The sequence below is a fragment of the Gekko japonicus genome, unplaced genomic scaffold (assembly GCF_001447785.1).
Source record: "Gekko japonicus isolate JY-2015 unplaced genomic scaffold, Gekko_japonicus_V1.1 scaffold1242, whole genome shotgun sequence".
NCBI classification, from domain to species: domain Eukaryota; kingdom Metazoa; phylum Chordata; class Lepidosauria; order Squamata; family Gekkonidae; genus Gekko; species Gekko japonicus.
Window position 1 is genome coordinate 49,841 of NW_015172041.1, and position 18,275 is coordinate 68,115.

Here is an 18,275-nt window from a genome sequence, read left to right on the forward strand (position 1 = left end):
ACTACAAAGTCCTTTTCAAAAGTGTGTAATTGAAGTGCTGACGTGTTTGTATCAACTAATTATATGGGCCTTTTCCTGGTGAGCGTGAGAAGTGGAGTGGCTTTAGCCTAGAGGTGTACAAGGTTGATTGGTTAATCACCATTAAAGTCATATTTGACCATTTTGTTCAAGGGGCATGGCACTCCAAGAATTGCTAGTCTTTTTGGATCCTCTGATAAGGCATGTTGGAGGTTTCATTAATTCCTTAACTGGGGGGAATTGTTAGTTTTTGGTGTTGGCCATTTTGCTAACGTGCTTTAGCCATTGAAAGTGCAATCCCTTGCTGAGTTACTCCACTCTAAGTCTGCTGATCTTAATGGGCTTAGACTGGAGTAACCCTTCATAGGATCACACTGTAGATCAAGTAGGAGCCGGCACAGACATAGCACTCTTGGTAGCTTAACTATGGCTAGCTGATTGGAAGGCTGGAGGATTTTGTTGCTCCTCTAAAACAAGCCATACTTTCTTGCATCTCCGCTCTAGTAACCACACCTTGCCGGTCGGTTTTCAACCATGTTGCAACAGTAATTATGTTAATTATGGCTGTAGCACTAACCGAGGCTCCCTTTCCACCAGGGATTGCTAAACTGCTTTAAATGCCGGTTTGATATCCTAATTAAGAGTGGAACTCTCTTAAATGTAATCACAGTTTACTTTAATGCCAATAACAGCTGTGGTTAGGAGAAGTGGGGCTCATCCAAAGAAGGGAGAAGGTTGCTTGATTCCATTGGCTGTTCTCTACTGTATTGCTTATTGTAGTGTATGATACTGTTTTATTTCATCCTTCTCTAAAGTTCTAATCCTGTTTTGTTGCATTGTTCATTGCATGTATTATACTGGTCTTTATTGCATTTAAAAAAATAACTTTGTAATTTGCTTTTAGCCTTAATGAAGAATATGGATTGTAAATGGAATTATAATTGGCCACAGTAAAATTTGTACTAGGCTTGAGATGCAACACCCTTCTAGATATTGTGGATGAACTTGGAGCTTTTTGCATATGTTGCTTTGCATTTTATTGCTCACTTGCTTACTATGTGTAATTGTGGAATTTGGCAGAGTGTGTCTGTTGTCAGGTTTTCTTATCTTCTACTAGGAAGCTGCCCATTGAATGGGCCTGTTACTGAGATAGTGTCTTTGGGTGAGAATGTTAATTTCTCCTTTTTTCTCTCTCAAAAAATCCCCTCAGAGTTCCTCGTCTTTGGAGAGTAATTTAGAGGGCCTGGCTGGGGTCTTGGAGGCAGATCTACCAAACTACAAGAGCAAGATACTACGACTCCTTTGCACAGTGTATGTATGCGAAAGGTTTATGGATCCAGGTGATAAAGTATTACCTACACTAAACATTTTAAAGCGCCCCTTTGCTTTTTATATGTGTGCATTTAAGGGCCTTTCTCTTTGAAGTACTGGAACTGGGAAGGAAACTTGAGCAGCTGGGAATGAGCAAATTGAGTAAAATGTACTGGAACTGGGAATAAGTTGAGCTCGTGTAATTGGCATATTCTTCCTCAGTGCATATGTTTGACATTGATGGTTAGAAATTTGCTGTTTATGACGTGGGTTGCAAAAACAGTAAAGACAGTAAATAAATAGGTGGTTATCTATTTAGTTTATTGGATTTATATCCCACCCTCCCCGCATAGCAGGCTCAGGGCAGGTTCCATCAGACATAATAAACAATATACAGCATACAAAGAATTAAAACAGTTAAAACACCAATAAAATACGACAACATTCCTCTGGTACAAGTCATAGTTAAAGCCTCACAGGTGCCATCTATTTCAGGTTTTAGTCCTTGGGTGGTAATGCAGGGCTGACTGACTGGGGGAAGGCCCGTTAGATAGAGGGGGATGTCTGCCACCTTAACTAAAAGCCTGGCAGAAGAGCTCCACCTTGCAGGCCCTACAGAGCTGTAGAAGGTCCCGTAGGACCCTGATCTCCTATGGGAGCTCATTCTACCAGGTAGGGGCCAGGGTTAGACAGACAAGACGACCCTGGGGCCGGGACCACCACCAAAAGATGGTTAGAAACAATGTCAGGATTTAGTTAGGAACTTGGGGACTCAGGGCAACAGTGTTGTGGGTATTTCTCTCGATCACCGTCCCTGATCTGCAAGGATGGGTGATGTGCACAGCTACCTAGCTGTGGAGCTTAAACAAGCAAAGCAAAGAGTCAAGGATATTTCAGAGTCCTATCGAATTCTGTGGTCAGGGAGAGAGAGTTGGACCAGTTCACCATCAGAGATGCTTTCCTCCAGCAAAAGGAGCCTTGGCCTATCATTGGAGGAAAGTGTCTCAGCTGACAGAAGGGATCTATGAGAGCCAATCCAGAGCCAATTCTGGCTTTACCATCCAGAGATGCAAAGTTTACATCTGCTTCTTGAGGTTTGCTATGCGTAAGGATGCTGATACAGTGGCTGTAGTCTGAGTTAATATCTTGTATTTTCTTTGTCTCCTTTTCATGAAAAAAAAAAATCAGTGCACGTTTGTTACCAGAAAAGCTGACTGTTTACACGACTCTAGTTGGCTTGCTGAATGCCAGGAACTACAATTTTGGTGGAGAGTTTGTGGAAGCCATGATTCGTCAGCTCAAAGAGTGTTTGAAAGTCAACATGTATAATGAAGCTGTGTATTTAGTAAGTTTTTTTGTTTTTTGGAGTGAGTCTTACAGTTATGTGGCTTGTCTTGCTGACCAGGAAACCTGAAGGGCCCGTGTTTCCTCTTGCAGGGGATATTGTGGAAAACTGAATGTTGCGCAGACTCATTTGAAAGTTTTGTGCTGGCCTCTCTTGTAGCTTCATTATAGCAACCCTGAAGGGCTGATGTTGTGTCATATTTTGAACTGAATACACCTGAAGCTGCCTTATCAGACCTTTGATCCGTCAAAGTCAGTATTGTCTACTCAGACTGGCAGCTGTTCTCCAAGGTCACAAATAGAGGCCGTTCACATCACCTACTGCCTGGTCCTTTGATCTAGAGATGCTGGGGATTAAACCTGGGAACTTTGTGTGCCAAGCAGAGGATCTACCACTAAGGCACAGCCACTTGTGCCCATATATATATTATTTATTTATTTTGATTTTTAGCCAATCTTTCCTGCAAGCAGGCGTACCTTTTTTGGGCCGGGGATAACCAGTAGATGTTGATCAGAGGTGTGCAGAGCCCTTTGAGGGACATATTGGGAGCAATGGTCCTGTAGATGTGTTGGTCCCAATCCACATAGGACTTTAAATGTTAAAATCAGGACCTTGAACTTGATCTGGAATTCAACTGGGAGCCAGTGCAGCTGACACAGCACCAGACGTATATGTGCTCTTAATGGTGTCCCCATAAGGACAGCGCTGCTGCATTCTGGACCAGCTGCAGTTTCTGGGAATCTCAAGGGTTATATTTTGTGATACGGTGCGGATGTAGTCCACATCCTAACTATTTGTGGTGAATGAAGGCTTACGGTCCAGCAGGTGGAGACATTTTTCATTCCCTTTGTCTTTTTAATGATCTACAGTAGGAAAGCAGTGCCTGTTTTTCTGTCTTGTGCCTGTTTACTTGCTTTTTTTAACCAAGGAAGGGTCTGTTATAGTTTGGCCCTGTAATTCAATCTGTAGAAAAACTGGGATTCAGGTTCATATGCTTCCCTGCCCCCCTGCACAGATGGAAGGTACTGAACCACGAAAAGCCCACGTTTGTTTATAGCTGGAATGTGGGGTTTTCTTGCAACCTCTCAGCTCATAGTGAGGGGAATGGGGGCAGAGAAGCACATGAACTGACTCCTGATAATTGCCCCTTTAGAATCCAAGTCAGCCAAGTTGGGGTGGTGGTGTTCGCCTATAAAACCCTGGAATGTTTCTGTTCTTTCTCCTAGGTCCGTTTTCTCTCTGATCTAGTGAATTGCCATGTAATAGCTGCACCTTCAATGGTAGCCATGTTTGAGAACTTTGTTGGTGTGACTCAGGAGGAGGATGTACCTCAGGTAAGTAATGATATTTTTATATCATGGATGACTTACTGTTGACATATACCACTACCACCACCTCCCAAAGGGAATATCCCCAGCATAATCAGTTTCAAGGTTTAGTCTCACTACAAATTATTTATCTGTGGCGAGAGATCCAAAGCTCTGTGAATAAGGCAGACTCTCCAATGTCAGATGGACCAGCATCACCTCTTCACACCCAAGAACCTTCCTATTGGATCATACAGTAGGACTGAACACACAGGAATTCTTTTTTAAAAAAAATTGAATTATTTTCTCAGAAAAAAGATGGGATAGAGAAGGGAAAAGGAGGTGGTGGGAAATATCAATTCATCAGGTTTTCAAATAATATAAGTTGTTTCGTACAAGTAAAATCAAATATATTACTAAATATATTACGTATTTCAAATATAGAAGAAGACATTAAAGAATAAAACACACAGGAATTCTTGTCTAGCTTTGTGTAGTGTGTGTGAAATTATGGAATTTGTTCACATTCGTGTTTCTACAATAGTTTTTGCCATGGTTGAGTTCCTGTCTACTGTGGTTGCTGGCATGCTATTAAAATTAAACATTCTGTCTTGCAGGTACATAAACTGCTTAGGAGTTTGTTCCTATCAGATTCAAGTCATTGCCTAATCGCTAGATCAGTATTTGTCTGAAAAGGTGTAATTAAGCCCCTGTTCAGCAATTGAGGAAGTACAGGTCTGGGTAAAAGCAGGGGTTAGTAGGAACAGACATTTTGTACATGGGCTGTTAAAAAGCTTTATATTCACACAAACCCTTCGTGGGGGAGATTCTATTGTGCTATGAAAGAAGAGCACAATGGCAGAATTCGAGGTTTCCTAGGAAGTGCTGGATTATTTCTTTTGTATGTTGCCTTTCCAGGACAGATGCAAGAAGGCCACTGCTGCAGTATCTTGTCCATAAAAACCTGGGGGCAGCTCTGACTTTCAGATCAAAATGTTGAGGTTTTCCTTCAGGGTTTCAAATGCAGTATATTCTTCAGACTGATCTGAAATGATCACGGCAAAGTACATATATTAAAAATAAAGTCTGATCTGTTCAAGGTAGAACCAAATAGAATTTTTATGTGATAGTGCAAGTGACAGTTGCTGATATGCACTAGCTTAGTGTTGGTGCAGAGCAGGGGAATTTAAGCAGCTCCTTGCGCAAATAATCATGTTCAGGCACATGTGCTTGTGTACATCTGTTCTTTATGCTTTTTAAAGACTTGTGCTTCAAGCATAGATCTAAAGTGCTGCTGGACATCTTAATATCCTAAGTAGATCTTTGCTATGTTTAATCTGTTGTAATTTGATTCATTATTACACTAACTTGTGACAGGAAATCTCACATGCTTTTTCCTCCTTACTGGCATGCAGTTGTACCATATCGTTTTTGTTGGACACAGGTGCGGTGTGACTGGTACGTGTATGCGTTTCTGTCATCCTTACCTTGGGTGGGAAAGGAATTGTACGAGAAGAAGGATGCTGAGATGGACCGAATTTTGTCCCATGTTGAAAATTACTTGAAGTAAGGGAACCAAGAGGCTATCTGCTGTGCTTTGTTGGGTGTTAATACAGTTGGAAAAGTGTCTTCTCTGAAATTCTTAAGTTGTAGAAGCTCTTATATGATAGTTAAGCACACATAAAATTAGATGCTGAAAACCTGAGTTCTAATATAATAGTGAAACACACTGTATATATTGCTCATTAGGAGGGACTGAGCACTTTGAAGCGGTTTGGATGTTGTGAGCCGTATACAGGACTTTTGTTTAATCATTTGTGCCCTGATTATGAATTGGTATTGTATGAATAATTTTGTTGAGGATTTGAAAATTGTATAAATGGTTTATTTGTCTATACATGAATTATTTGTTTATTATTGTTTGTTATTAATTATTGATTTCTGAAATTGGTATTGATGGCACACACAGTTGATTTCTTTGTGTTCACAGAAAAATTGAGTTAGCATTGCTGTTTGTTACTGGATAGCCCAGGCTAGTCTGATCCCATCAGATCTTGGAAGCTGAGCAGGGCTGGCCTTGGCTAGTATTTGGATGGGTGACCTCCAAGGAATACCAGGTCTGTGACACAGGGGCAGGCAATGGCAAACCATCTCTGAAATGTTTCTTGCCTTAAAAACAAGCCTAGCTCTCCACCTAGTGGTGCAAAATGCTGAAAGAGCTAGAACTTTTGGCTGCCATACAATCTTAGGATTCCCTGGCTATACTCCACACACTGTCATATGATAATAATAATTATTATTGTTACTCGGAAGCATTTGGTTTTTCTAGAACAGTGAGTGTACAGTGTAGGACTGGCCCCTGCAAGATATGGTTTGCAATTTAGGAGCAAACCCTTCCCTCCCTCCCTCATCTCAAATTCCTATGTCTGCTTCTGTCATGATTCTGTGAAATATCTGTGCTGTTGCTAATAATGGCGAACCAAGATAGTTCATAAGACACAGACTGAAATCTTAGTTTGAAGTTTAGATGGGATATTAATTTGTGTTCGACATGCAACGGGAAAACTGTGGTTAAAACAAACACGGGAAGGGAGAGGGGGAATCGTGGTGGGCATATGGTTGTTCCTACCTTGCAGACTCTGGTTTGCAGGGAGTTAGATCAACACCAGACATAGAATTTAAAGCTATCTTGCAAAAGCACTCACCTTTTCCATGGGTGCTGGACGGGAAAGGTAGGGGCAGAAATTATGCCCCCAAGACTTCATTGCTCATCATTACTACAGTTGTATATATTTTGGTGGCTCTGTTTGACTGTGGGCTTCCCTAAAAAAGAGAGAACATGCTCAGACTTTCCCTCCACTTGCAGGGCAGACTTGTTCCAGGGAAAGGCACCTCACGTTTTGACAGCTAAAATCCTGGTCAAAGTTTAGTATTGTTGAGGAGTGAAACTTAATGTGGTGGATTTTCCCCCTTTTCCTCTTGCTTCAGACGCCGTCAGAAGATTCACGTGCCCATGTTACAAGTCTGGTCTGCTGATCAACCACATCCACAAGAAGAGGTAGGTGTATCTGGACTTCTTTAAATCCGTGCCAATGCATTCACTGAAGGATGCTTGCTTTGAATGCCTAATTTTGATTTGAGCTGCTATGGGAAACTCTGATGATGAGTTTGTTGTGCTCTCCCCCTCCCCCCAAAGTTGCTGCTGTTTTAAGGAGAGGTCCTGGCTCTGGCTTTTTCAAAATAACAGTTCACTAATATTCTTTAATTACCAAAAGAACATTGGTCAAAAATGCTTGCTCATCCCCCTACCCCAGCCAGTCCTCAGAGTACTGGGTTGGGTCCAGCAGTAATATTCTACTGATGGAATGGGGAGGAATTTTGCCTGTTAAGCTGATCCTGAGCATCCCCCTGTCCTTCCAAAGTCATGTTTGGGGGGAGGGGGATTCAGTGGGCCACAGCAGGAGCTTGGAGGGAGAAAATGCCCTACTGCTGACAAAAAATGCCTTCCCTCAGCAGAAAGCTGCCAGTGAATCCAGCCCACGGCTTAAGAATGCTTAACTCCATTATCTGTGTCTGTAATATCATTTCCCAATGGCAGTTTGCAAGCTGTTAATTCTTCAGATCCCACCCATCACCGTTTCACAGGGCTTTGTGAACTAGCCTTGCCCAGTGGGGTTTTTGACTCCACCGCCCTCCCCAAACAGTAGACCCAACTTGCCATTCACCTTCTGCTTTTGAAAGTCTCCTCACTTTAACGAATACTTTGCCACATGGCAGCGGTGGGAGGGAGGGGGAAGACTGCTGTTTGCTGAGCCCTTCGTGGTCACATCAAATTAGCTGACAAGCTTTCTGAAGCTTAGAAAGCAATTGTTAGCAGCCAAATGGATCCTAATGCAAAATAAAGAAAGACAGTCCACATAATACATTTTATTAGGAGCAACTAAATGACACGTAGCAAGCAGTGTGTGAGCTTTCAAGCTCACCATAACTCTTCATCAAACTGGACGTTACCAAAAAGAAATGTTAAAACAAGTTCTTTTAAACATTTTTTGGGGGTAACATCAGCCTGTTGAAGAGTTCTAGTGAACTCGGAATGCTTGTGCACCGTTGTGTCAATTGGTTGCTCCTAATAAGAGGCTATTGTGTGGACTGTGTTCTTTGAATCTTAGGCGATGACTGCTTAGGCCAGTGATTGGGGGGGGGGGGGGGTTCCCGGCCAAGCTAGAAAATTAAGGGGGGGGGGAACCCCCATCCTGCATTGAAGAGCTTAGAAATCACGGGAAGGTCATTCTTTTTGTCATTAAGTACTTAGACTGCCTCTGGGCCCAGGTTCAGAAGCTGAAGAAAGACCACTGGCAGGAAAGGCACATTCCACGGCCCTACCTGGCGTTCGACAACGTGCTGTGTGAGGCGCTGCAGCACAATCTGCCTCCCTTCACTCCGCCACCAAACACGGAAGACTCGGCCTACCCAATGCCTAGGGTGATCTTTAGAATGTTTGACTACACGGATGATCCTGAGGTGAGCTGTGGGCAGGGGACGGGATTCGCGTGCCTGAGTTCCTTTGCTGCTGTGAAAATAAGCAGCCAAAGAATTCCCTAACTGCCGGGAGAAAGTGAAGTGTTTCTTTAAGAATTAAGCCACTATGTGGAATGTACCCATATCCTTTGGAGCATGTCACCCTGCATGGCACTGATTCCCTCCTCCGCCCATACAGGGATGGGGCATCACAACGGAGGGTTCATTGGGATTCCCTGGCACAGCTGAGCTACATCTGATGTGCTTGCAGCAGCTAACCTCACTTGGAGACTTCTCAGTCCTACTCTGGAGTGCTGCTGAAGGGGGTGGGGTGCGCAGTGCCCTTGGCACAGGGCGCTAACATCCAGCTGCTTCCTGATGCTCTTCATACAGACACTGCGTCCAGGGTGGGAGTGGGAATGCTTCCTGAAGCCCACACGTGAGCCCTTGCAGCAGGCAACAGGGAATTTTGAAGGCATCTCTGCTGTTCGGAAAGCACTGCACCATCCCTGACTACAAGCAAAGGGGAGTGTGGGATTTCTAGAAGCAATGGGGCTTCCTGGGAGTTGCAAGGAGACTGCATGGCCAGTACACTGGACCCTGAGGGGGGGGGGGCAAAGTGCATCTTCCTGAGTACCAGAGAGAAATGTGCCTGCAGTTTTAATCCAGAAAAAGACTACATTGAACTAAACTATAACTGAGGACAACCACAGGGTTAGAAGCCTTCATAGCCGGGAATCCCAAATTTTGCCTAGTCCCTATCTGAGATTTTTATTTTGTTGATTTGTTTTGTCTAAGCTGCCTGAGATCCAGAGAGCCACTGCAGCTCTTTGCAAGGGACTTACAGTTGCCAGGTAGCAATTTTGATTATTATTTTTTTTAGTAGATGCCCTTCACTTCGAAAGGCAGCTGGCTACCTGGCATAGGGAACTGCTGTTTGGAAAAAAATGAATCAAAAACTTCCTTTGTGTTCACAGAAGTAGCTTCAGAGGGTCCGATCCCATTCTTTGTTCCTAAACAGCAGCAAAACTCAACCGTGGCACATACACTTTCCAGTATGTTGAAAAGACCTGGCAAAATGTTTAAATCCTATGTAAAACACATTGCTAGAACGGTTGCCGGAACTCTAATGACGGTAGCATGATTGGACTTTGCCATTCAGTCCCAGCAATTCGAGGCAACTTTGAGACTGTCCCACTCACCTCTGCATCCTTTCCACAGGGCCCTGTCATGCCCGGCAGTCATTCTGTAGAGAGGTTTGTGATAGAAGAAAATCTCCACTGCATCATCAAATCACACTGGAAGGAGAGAAAGACATGGTGAGGAATCTTGACCTTCATATAGGACAAGCAACAGGCAGTCAAGAGGTCTTTCCAAAACCCAGTGTTGCTGAAATAGCCTACATTGTTGGGGGTGAGGGGAGGACTTTTGAGGCCAAGACTTGCATGTTTCAAAACAAACTTGGGAAGGTTTGGGTGGCTTTCTGAAGCAGGAACAACTGACTGCCAAGGATCTTGCTTAAAACAAAGTAAGAGTTCTGGAATGCAGCTCCTTGTCCCCGCAGACAGCCCAAAGCCATCTGGATGGGCTTCTTGTTTACAGCCAAGGTAGACAAGATCTGTGAATAGATCTCCCGAACATGTTTTTACTTCTAAATAATAGCTCCTGGCTGGTGTGTGTGTGTAATGTGTATCAGGAGCTGGGAGAGGAAAGGTCACCCCACCCCTAGCACTATTTTCCATCCTCAGGTTCTCTCTGTGTGTGATTTGTGGAGCAGAGCAAACAGCTACGTAGTGCCTTGTGCAGATAATATAGAACTAAAAGCATTTTTCGTGCTTCCTAGCTGGACTCTTATATATTTGTATTCTCAGTCACACAACTGCCTGTCTCTTTCTCTAGTGCCGCCCAATTACTGAGCTACCCTGGAAAGAACAAGATCCCTCTGAACTACCACATCGTTGAGGTATAAAGCAGGCATTACATTTGACTGCCCTACTAAATACAACTTATGTAGGAAACTTCAGTAAATATAATCTGTCTGTCCAGTAACAATGATATCCTGATTGGCATATTGCTCTAAAACTCACAGTACAAAGCTATGCAGAATTGCTTCACTCTGAGGCCCCTAAAATCTATGCATTCTTGATATACTTCATCTAAAATTCTTGGAACAAGGGTGGAAAAGAAACCTAAAGAAATGCCTAATTTCCAACTGTATAGGTTGTATTAGGAGCTTTAGATGAGTGGTTGGGCAAAATGTTTGAAATGCTTCCAGAGTATTTGAACAGGCCTTTAAGTGTCAGGATGTCAGTGCCTAGAATTCTCAGTGGAGGCCAGGGCAGATCAACGCACAATCTGTGTGCGGAGTTGTGTTGTTTCTTGTGCAGATTGCTCCCCATTCCCACTAATCCAGCTGTGCACAAAGGAAAACAAATCTATCTGGCGAACTGCTTACCAAGATGGCAGCAGTTCTAACTTCAGAGTCACTTGAAGTGGGAGATTTCTTTTGGCCTTGTGAAATAGCAAGACAAAATGCCACCTTTCAGCATGGTGTGCACCAACATTCAAAGGAAGTCCAAGCAGTTGACCAAATTGCTTCTGTTGAGACTTCCTCTGTATGACCCTGCTGGGTAGCAAGACATATGCCATGCAGATAAGACAGTTGTCTGCCTTGGCTTAGCGTCGCATTGAAGACTGGTGATATCCCCTTTTTCCCCCCTTTTCTTTTTTTGCAATTTCTTCAAAGGACTGCCTTGGTCAGTACTATAACATGTATATTTGCAGTGCCTCTGGCTCTCTTACATGACATCTTTGCAAAAATATACATTGTTTTATATAATGTTTATAAAAGCCCATTCACAAAGTGAATTGGCCCTGGCCCCTGCCTGGTGGAATGAGATCAGGGCCCTGCGGGACCTATTACAGTTCTGCAGGGCCTGCGAGATGGAGCTTTTCTACCAGGCCTTTAGTTGAGACAGCAGGCATCCATTCTGATTAGGCTCCCCCCCCCCCCGAATCTGACTGCAGATTCTGGAAGCCAGACTGGGACCACACTACCTTCCGTTGAGACGTGTTGTTGTTTCAAATGCTGAATGGTTTTAGTGAATTAAGGCTGATGATTTTATGGATCTGCATTAATTGCAGAAATATATGTTGGTACACGCCCTGAGCTTACAATGTAGGAAGGGCGGGATAGAAGTCTAATGAAATAAATAAGAAATCAGATGTAGGTTAACAATGCATGTTAGCACTGAAGTCAGTAGCTTGCAGACCGTATGCATTTCAGCCTCTCCATTGCATCTGTTTTCCCACCCAGGTCATCTTTGCTGAGCTGTTCCAGCTTCCTGTTCCGCCACGCACGGAGGTGATGTACACGACACTTCTTATTGAACTCTGTAAACTTCAGCCTGGCTCTTTACCCCAAGTTGTATCCTTTCTTCTGAAGGTCTCTCTTGTCCCCAGTTAGTTTGTTGTTTTGTGTGGGAAGCAGATGGTTGTAGCAGTAGCTGTTTCGTTCTCTTTTTGAGTGACCATGCTGTCTTTGGAGTGAGATTGTGGTAAAACAATACTGGTAAATACCTTTTCCAGGTTTTGCTTGTTGTCATGCTTTTGCATTGCTTCTTGTTGCTTGTTTCAGATGATTCTTTTCTTCCAACCACAGTGGCTTATTCCTCAGAGCATCCCACCTTATGATTTAAAAAAAAAATTGCTTTATTACTGCAAACACTAAAAAAGGGAAGGGAAATAACGGGTGCTAAGACTAACTGATAATATATAAAGATAAAGCAAGAATCATAATATCTACACAATTCTTGATAGTCATTCCTACTATATCGATATAAGAAGAACAAGGATTAAAGGAATAATACTGGTTGCAATATTTCAAAATTAGTAAAGCTACCCAAATTGGGTACATCATAGTTCCAAATACAAATTAATCTTCCAGAATTTCATTACATTATGTTAATTATCTCCTGTGTTTATTCTTCTCATATTTCATTTGGACTTTAAGAGTTTTAGGAGCCGCTATTCCTTTTTCAGAGTCAGAACCTTCAGAGGGGCTGTCAGAAATAGTTATACTGTCTTCAGACTCATGATCACTCTTTTCATCTGCTTATATGCTGTCCTCTGTTTTCTGTTTACCATTGGGCACTATTTGCTGTTGCTCCAAGAATATTTTTCCTTTTTGGGCAGAGTCAATCATCTCCTTTTTACCATTATAGTTGAAAATAAGACCTTCTGGAAATGTTCACCTGAAGGGAGTGGAATGGTTATATAAAAAGGAGGTTAAGTTTTTATATTGTCTCCTCTTTCGTATCGCAAATGGAATATCCTTTAAGATCTCCCCTACCTTATGGTTATGCTCCTAGAGTTACGCTCTCGGAATTATTCGGAATATCGCTTACTTTTCCAAATAGGACTTTGCAGTGTTTATAAGTAAGAATAGGGCTGAGGTCGAAGGTGGTAATTAACATGCACAACTTCCTTAATTATCCACTGGTAATTCTCCTAATCGCTAATTTAATTTCATCATTGTAACTGAAAAAAGGTTTAATGGATGAATAGGACTGCGCATCATTTTAGTACAGGGTTTCCCTGGCCATATGATTGGAAACCCCTATTATTGGGGGGTATTCAGAGAGAGATGTTATAAGCAAATATTGTTTACTCTCTGCAGTGAAGGGTGGAGGTGGGGCATGAGAGCCCAAGACTGTGTTTAGAGTTCTCCCAGAGATTCAGTGCCTGAACAGGCTCCAAGATACTATGGAGATACTTTTGTTGGTATCTGTTGTATATAGGTAAACCCTCACGGTGAAATGTAGCTCATCCTCAGCACCATGAAAAGGAAGTTAATTGTATATTCAGCTACTGTGTGACATCTCCAAAAAGAGATCTAAACAATTCTTGCATCCACAGCCAATCTTGTTCTTTTACTTTTTGCCAGAAAAATAACTTGAAAGCTTAATTCTGGGCAGCAGGTCCAATAAAAAGCATACTGCCTCTGCTTCTTTTGCATCTTGAAGTTGAGACATAAGTACCCAAGTCATTCTTAGCAGTAGCAGCTGTATACGTGTGTGTGTGGTTTTTTTTGCATATATCCCCTTATGGTTTATATATATAAACTATAAAGAACACCTTAAGAGACTCGTCCTGTTTGGTACCTTAACCAGAAACTCACAGCTGGCACAAGCCACTGAAATGCTGTACATGCGCCTGGACACAATGAATACAACATGCATAGATAGGTGAGTCAATGTGCTAGATCTCCAAGGAGCTTGGTGAAATTGCCACCTTTCCCCCAATTTGAACTGCACCATCTGTGTATAGTTTGCCAAAGCAATTTTATGGTCCATTCTTGTTTTGTGTGTCTCTGTAACGGTGACTCTCAAAGACCATATCTTGGCAATGAGTTGGAAACAGCACCGTGGTACAAAATATATCACTTGGTTTGGAAGTTAATAGGATGCGGTGGAGTTTAAGTGATGGCCCTGTGAATGGCTCTGGGTCAGACGCTGAGAAATTACCAGAACTTGATTTTTGTTTTCCATTTAAGGTTCATCAATTGGTTTTCCCACCATTTGAGTAATTTTCAGTTCCGTTGGAGTTGGGAAGACTGGTAAGTTTCTATATGCCCTATTCTGAGCTTTTGCTTCTAGCTGCCTCGCAAAATGACTTAACTTCCTGTTGTGCCTTTAAATGTAGCCTAATTCTTAGCTCCCTCTGAGGTACTTGTCTCTATAGTGCTGATTACTTTACATCCCAGAAATGATGATGATGATGGCTTTTTGTGGAAAAAGTTAACTCACCCATCTCCCTAGTTTAAAAATGTCTCCCTTTTTGAGCACATTAAGTGGGAATAACTTCACAGTTTGCAGTTATAAATGCTACTCTACTATTAATTTGTTTTCTTAACTGATGTTGCAGTGGAGCTTAAAAGTATCTAAACAGCATGTACAAGGGCAAACATAAGTGGATTAACAGTAATTACATGGTTTTGTTGTTGCTGTTCAATAATAGGTCAGACTGTCTTACGCATGACCTAGACAAGCCCAAACCTAAATTTGTAAAAGAAGTATTGGAGAAATGCATGAGGTAAGTAAAATTTCAGATTGCTTAGGATACAGTTAGCCAGAGTAAGGGATGTATCGAGATAGAATATTAAACTTTGGGGGGAAACTGTGAAGAAACAAATGAAGCAGTCTCTCAGTTCTTACACTGCTTTGTCACTGTGTGTTCATGTACTCCGTCCTCCCTGCACGTGCTCAGTTAGTGCTTTCTATTTTTGTGCAAACCAGTGCTTGCTGTTGCATATGAACTGGCAAGCTATGATTTGTGCCTGCCCTTCAGACCATGATTTGCAAGGCAGCTTCAAATCCCACTTTGGAGGGCCAAGCGCAAGCCATTGGTTGCCAGTTCAGGTATAACAGTGAACGGTGGTTTGCAGTAAAAGTGGACATCCCTAATTGACTTGGAGGATGTGGGTGGAGGAGGAAGAGCACAAGCATCTGGCTCATCCATGTAATGCCAAACTGCAGCTTGGCATTATTCCAAGTGAAGCAACAGCTGGGGTCAGCCACACTGTCTTTTGCAGTCTTGCTACCTCAACAGTAGAACACTTGCAGCTGAAGCAAATTCTGTTCCATTCTGTAGAACTGACTTCCCCCATTAATAGATCTAGAGTCCAGATGTTAAGAAGGAGCCACATTGATACATTTCTGGCTGTTGAACACGTACATCCTTTACGTGGGATATTGCCTGGCTTTTAGCACATAGGAGTGACAAGCTTTCATTTCTGAAAGGTTTCTGTGCTGCAGTAAGAGTTCTTAAAGCATGGCTGTTCTGCAGTTTGGCTTGAGAAATGGAAGAACTTTTAAGCAGTAAAACCCTGTATATTTCAGCTGGCAACGTGACCTGGAAACTTCCAGCATTGGCAAGGAGAGTGCTGTACTTACTCGTGGTCTGTCTACTCTGTGCTTGGCATCTGTCAAAGTCCTTTGTCCACTTTCAGTAAAACCTTTCCTCTTTTTCTCCCTCCCCCCCCGGCAGGCTGTCGTACCATCAGCGAACAGTAGATATTGTTCCGGCCACTTTTTCCGTCCTACTTCCTGCAAATCCAGCGTGCATTTATAAATATGGAGATGAAAGTAACAGTATGTATGCTGTTTGTATGGCTTCTTTAGAAGAAATAATAATTTCTGAGAGAACTTGTCTGTTACCATTTGAGATGATGTGACTACATCGCCCTTAATGTCAAAACCTAATAGTTCTGGGAAGGAGGGCTTTGGAAAAGCGGTTCTCTGAAAGATCATATAACGTAGCATCTCAAAGACTGACAGGGCAGATTGCTCCAGTTGAATCCCGTTTGAAATCTTGGGGCCTTATATGAGCTGTTCTGTCTTAACCTCAGCCCTATGGCCACAATATGGGAATCATTCTTGCTGTCTTGCCAGACTGCTGTAAGGGATCTGGTCAGGTGTAGTTGATAGGGTGTCTGACTTAGGGCTGGAGAGACCGCAATTCAAAACCCTCTTAAGCCATAAAGCTCAGTAGATGAACTTGGGACAGTTGCTGTGCTGCAAAGTCTAATTTACCTCACAGGAGTCCTTTTTTAAAAAAACAGAAAGGATATGGAATCAGCAGAGACTCAGTTATACTGCAGCCAGTTCTCTCCAAGAGCTCAAAAGAAACTTTAGGACAAAGTCCCCAGAGGTTTGTTTTTTTAAGTAGGTTTGTGTGTGTGCTTGCATGCCTGGAAGTCATGGTGACTTCTGGCAACCCCTAGTGGGGTTAGGACATTTCAGAGAGGTGACTTGATACTTGCCTGCCCCTGCAATCCCGGCCCTGGTATTCCAAGGAGGTCTCCCTTCCAAGTACCTGCCAGGGTCAGCCCTGCTTAGCTTCTGAGATCTGATGAGGTTGGGCTTGCCTGGGCTATCCAGGTCAGGGGCGGGTCCCCAGTGTTTTTGAGCCTTTGGAATTCTGACATGGAGTGGTTGGCGCAGCTACAGAATGGCTGCCACCGGAGGTGGAGCCAACCACAAAAGGTCAAGGATTGCAGTTACGTTTAACTCTCATAGTAACTCATCAACATTTCTGGCAGAAGTTTTGTTTAATGAGATGCCTTTTAAAATGGAAGATATTGCTTATTCTTGCATACACAGAGTACATTTGCGGTCGCAGAGTGAAGATTCTTGAGCTGTGGTGACAGTTGCTGCCAAAGCAAGTTTAAAAAACAACAACTGCACAGCCAGTCAGCAACCGTATTGGGCAAAAGTCCTATCTGGCCACACCACTTTCTATAAACGCTTTGGTGAGAAAAGTGTTGGCGGGCACCATGTTGGGGACCCCTGCTTTAAGGAGTCTGGTAGTTTCCTAGTGGCTGGAATTCATTTGGTCCCACAGTTTTTAAATGTTTCAATGTTATGCATTGGGTTCATACATTGGTACATAGCCAGCTTGCATCATACCCACCATGATAAGTAGGCACCCTGCACTCCTGATGTGTGATCTTAAACTTTAAAATGTGGATCCAGACTGGCAGAGGAGGAAGGAGAGGGTGAACACTGATTTGTCCTGGAAGTCTACGGCTCTTCTCAGAACAGGAACTTGGTGAGTTCACGGTCTTTCGTTTACAAAACAACTGTGCCAAACTTCTAACCGAACATTTTTTTTTGCCTTTATGTGTAGAGTCTCTTCCTGGATACAATGCCGCACTCTGTTTAAACATCGCCGTTAAAAATAAAGCAAGCAATGAGGAAATCCTCACTATTCTGAAGGATGTGCCCAATCCTAATCAGGATGATGATGATGGTAAGGGTTTTTAACAGCAACAAAAGAATTCAGTCCATCTGGATACTACTATGAATTGCTAAATTACGGTGTCTCATTCAAAGACTGTGTAGGCCAGGGTGTAAAGAGATTCTTTTAGAGTTACATTTGAGCTAAACTTGTCTAAATCCCTCTTGGGATTAGTTTCACGATTCCTTGGATTCAGGCTGTACATTTCATATCACCAAAATGGACTGATCAAAATTGCTTATTTACATGAGCATGCAGAAAGACATAAGCATAAACAAGACGGTGTTTGACCTGCTTGGAAATTCTCATTTTCCCCATGATTAATGTTCAGCTGGAGTCGTATTTATTAAAATATACCTCGAAAGCGGGTCCTTAATATAGCTTAGCATAAGCATGGGGGTATCTTTGATGAATAAACTTTTACACAAGCTTCGTTTGAATGTATGCTGGTGTATTTTAAAGAAAATGATAAAATTCCTTGGACGATGAAGGCATAGCCGTGGCAAATACGCTGAGGCTAATTTGGGATGAACAGCCTTGATGGGCTGGAGAAGAGTTGTCAAAAGCGTTCCCGCTTAACCATCATCATGAGAGAGTCTTGCATTTCTTAAAAGAAGGTTTAAGATGGGCAAAAAGAAACATTCTGATGAATTCATCAGACACGAGTCGAAAGTGCAGGGGAAGTACCGACTCAGGCGGAACTTTTTTTCTCTCTCCAGACGAAGGCTTCTCCTTCAATCCTCTGAAGATAGAAATATTTGTACAGACCTTGCTTCATTTGGCTGCCAAGTCATTCAGTCACTCCTTCAGTGCTCTGGGAAAGTAAGTATTTCTTTCGTATCTGGTTATCATCTCCTTAACTCCATGATGAGGTCGGACTTGACGTGCAAGCAAAACCCATATATTTAAGGGGAGAACTGATTTCCTGCATTTTGAATAAGCATGTTACCTGTTCGTTTCCACTGTGCAGTCTATAG

General features: G+C 42.7%; 1 protein-coding gene across 1 annotated transcript in view; it reads left to right on the plus strand.

Annotated features, from left to right (window-relative positions):
- The window catches only part of NCBP1 (nuclear cap binding protein subunit 1), a 40,111-nt gene that overhangs the window by 9,613 nt on the left and 12,223 nt on the right, over window positions 1–18,275 (plus strand). The window contains exons 7-17 of the mRNA XM_015420676.1: window positions 6,970–7,039; window positions 8,287–8,502; window positions 9,721–9,818; window positions 10,399–10,462; window positions 11,816–11,926; window positions 13,681–13,745; window positions 14,054–14,116; window positions 14,518–14,592; window positions 15,547–15,650; window positions 17,188–17,310; window positions 18,018–18,120. Coding sequence (XP_015276162.1) covers window positions 6,970–7,039; window positions 8,287–8,502; window positions 9,721–9,818; window positions 10,399–10,462; window positions 11,816–11,926; window positions 13,681–13,745; window positions 14,054–14,116; window positions 14,518–14,592; window positions 15,547–15,650; window positions 17,188–17,310; window positions 18,018–18,120 — 1,092 coding nt within the window. The remainder of the gene's footprint in view (window positions 1–6,969; window positions 7,040–8,286; window positions 8,503–9,720; window positions 9,819–10,398; window positions 10,463–11,815; window positions 11,927–13,680; window positions 13,746–14,053; window positions 14,117–14,517; window positions 14,593–15,546; window positions 15,651–17,187; window positions 17,311–18,017; window positions 18,121–18,275) is intronic.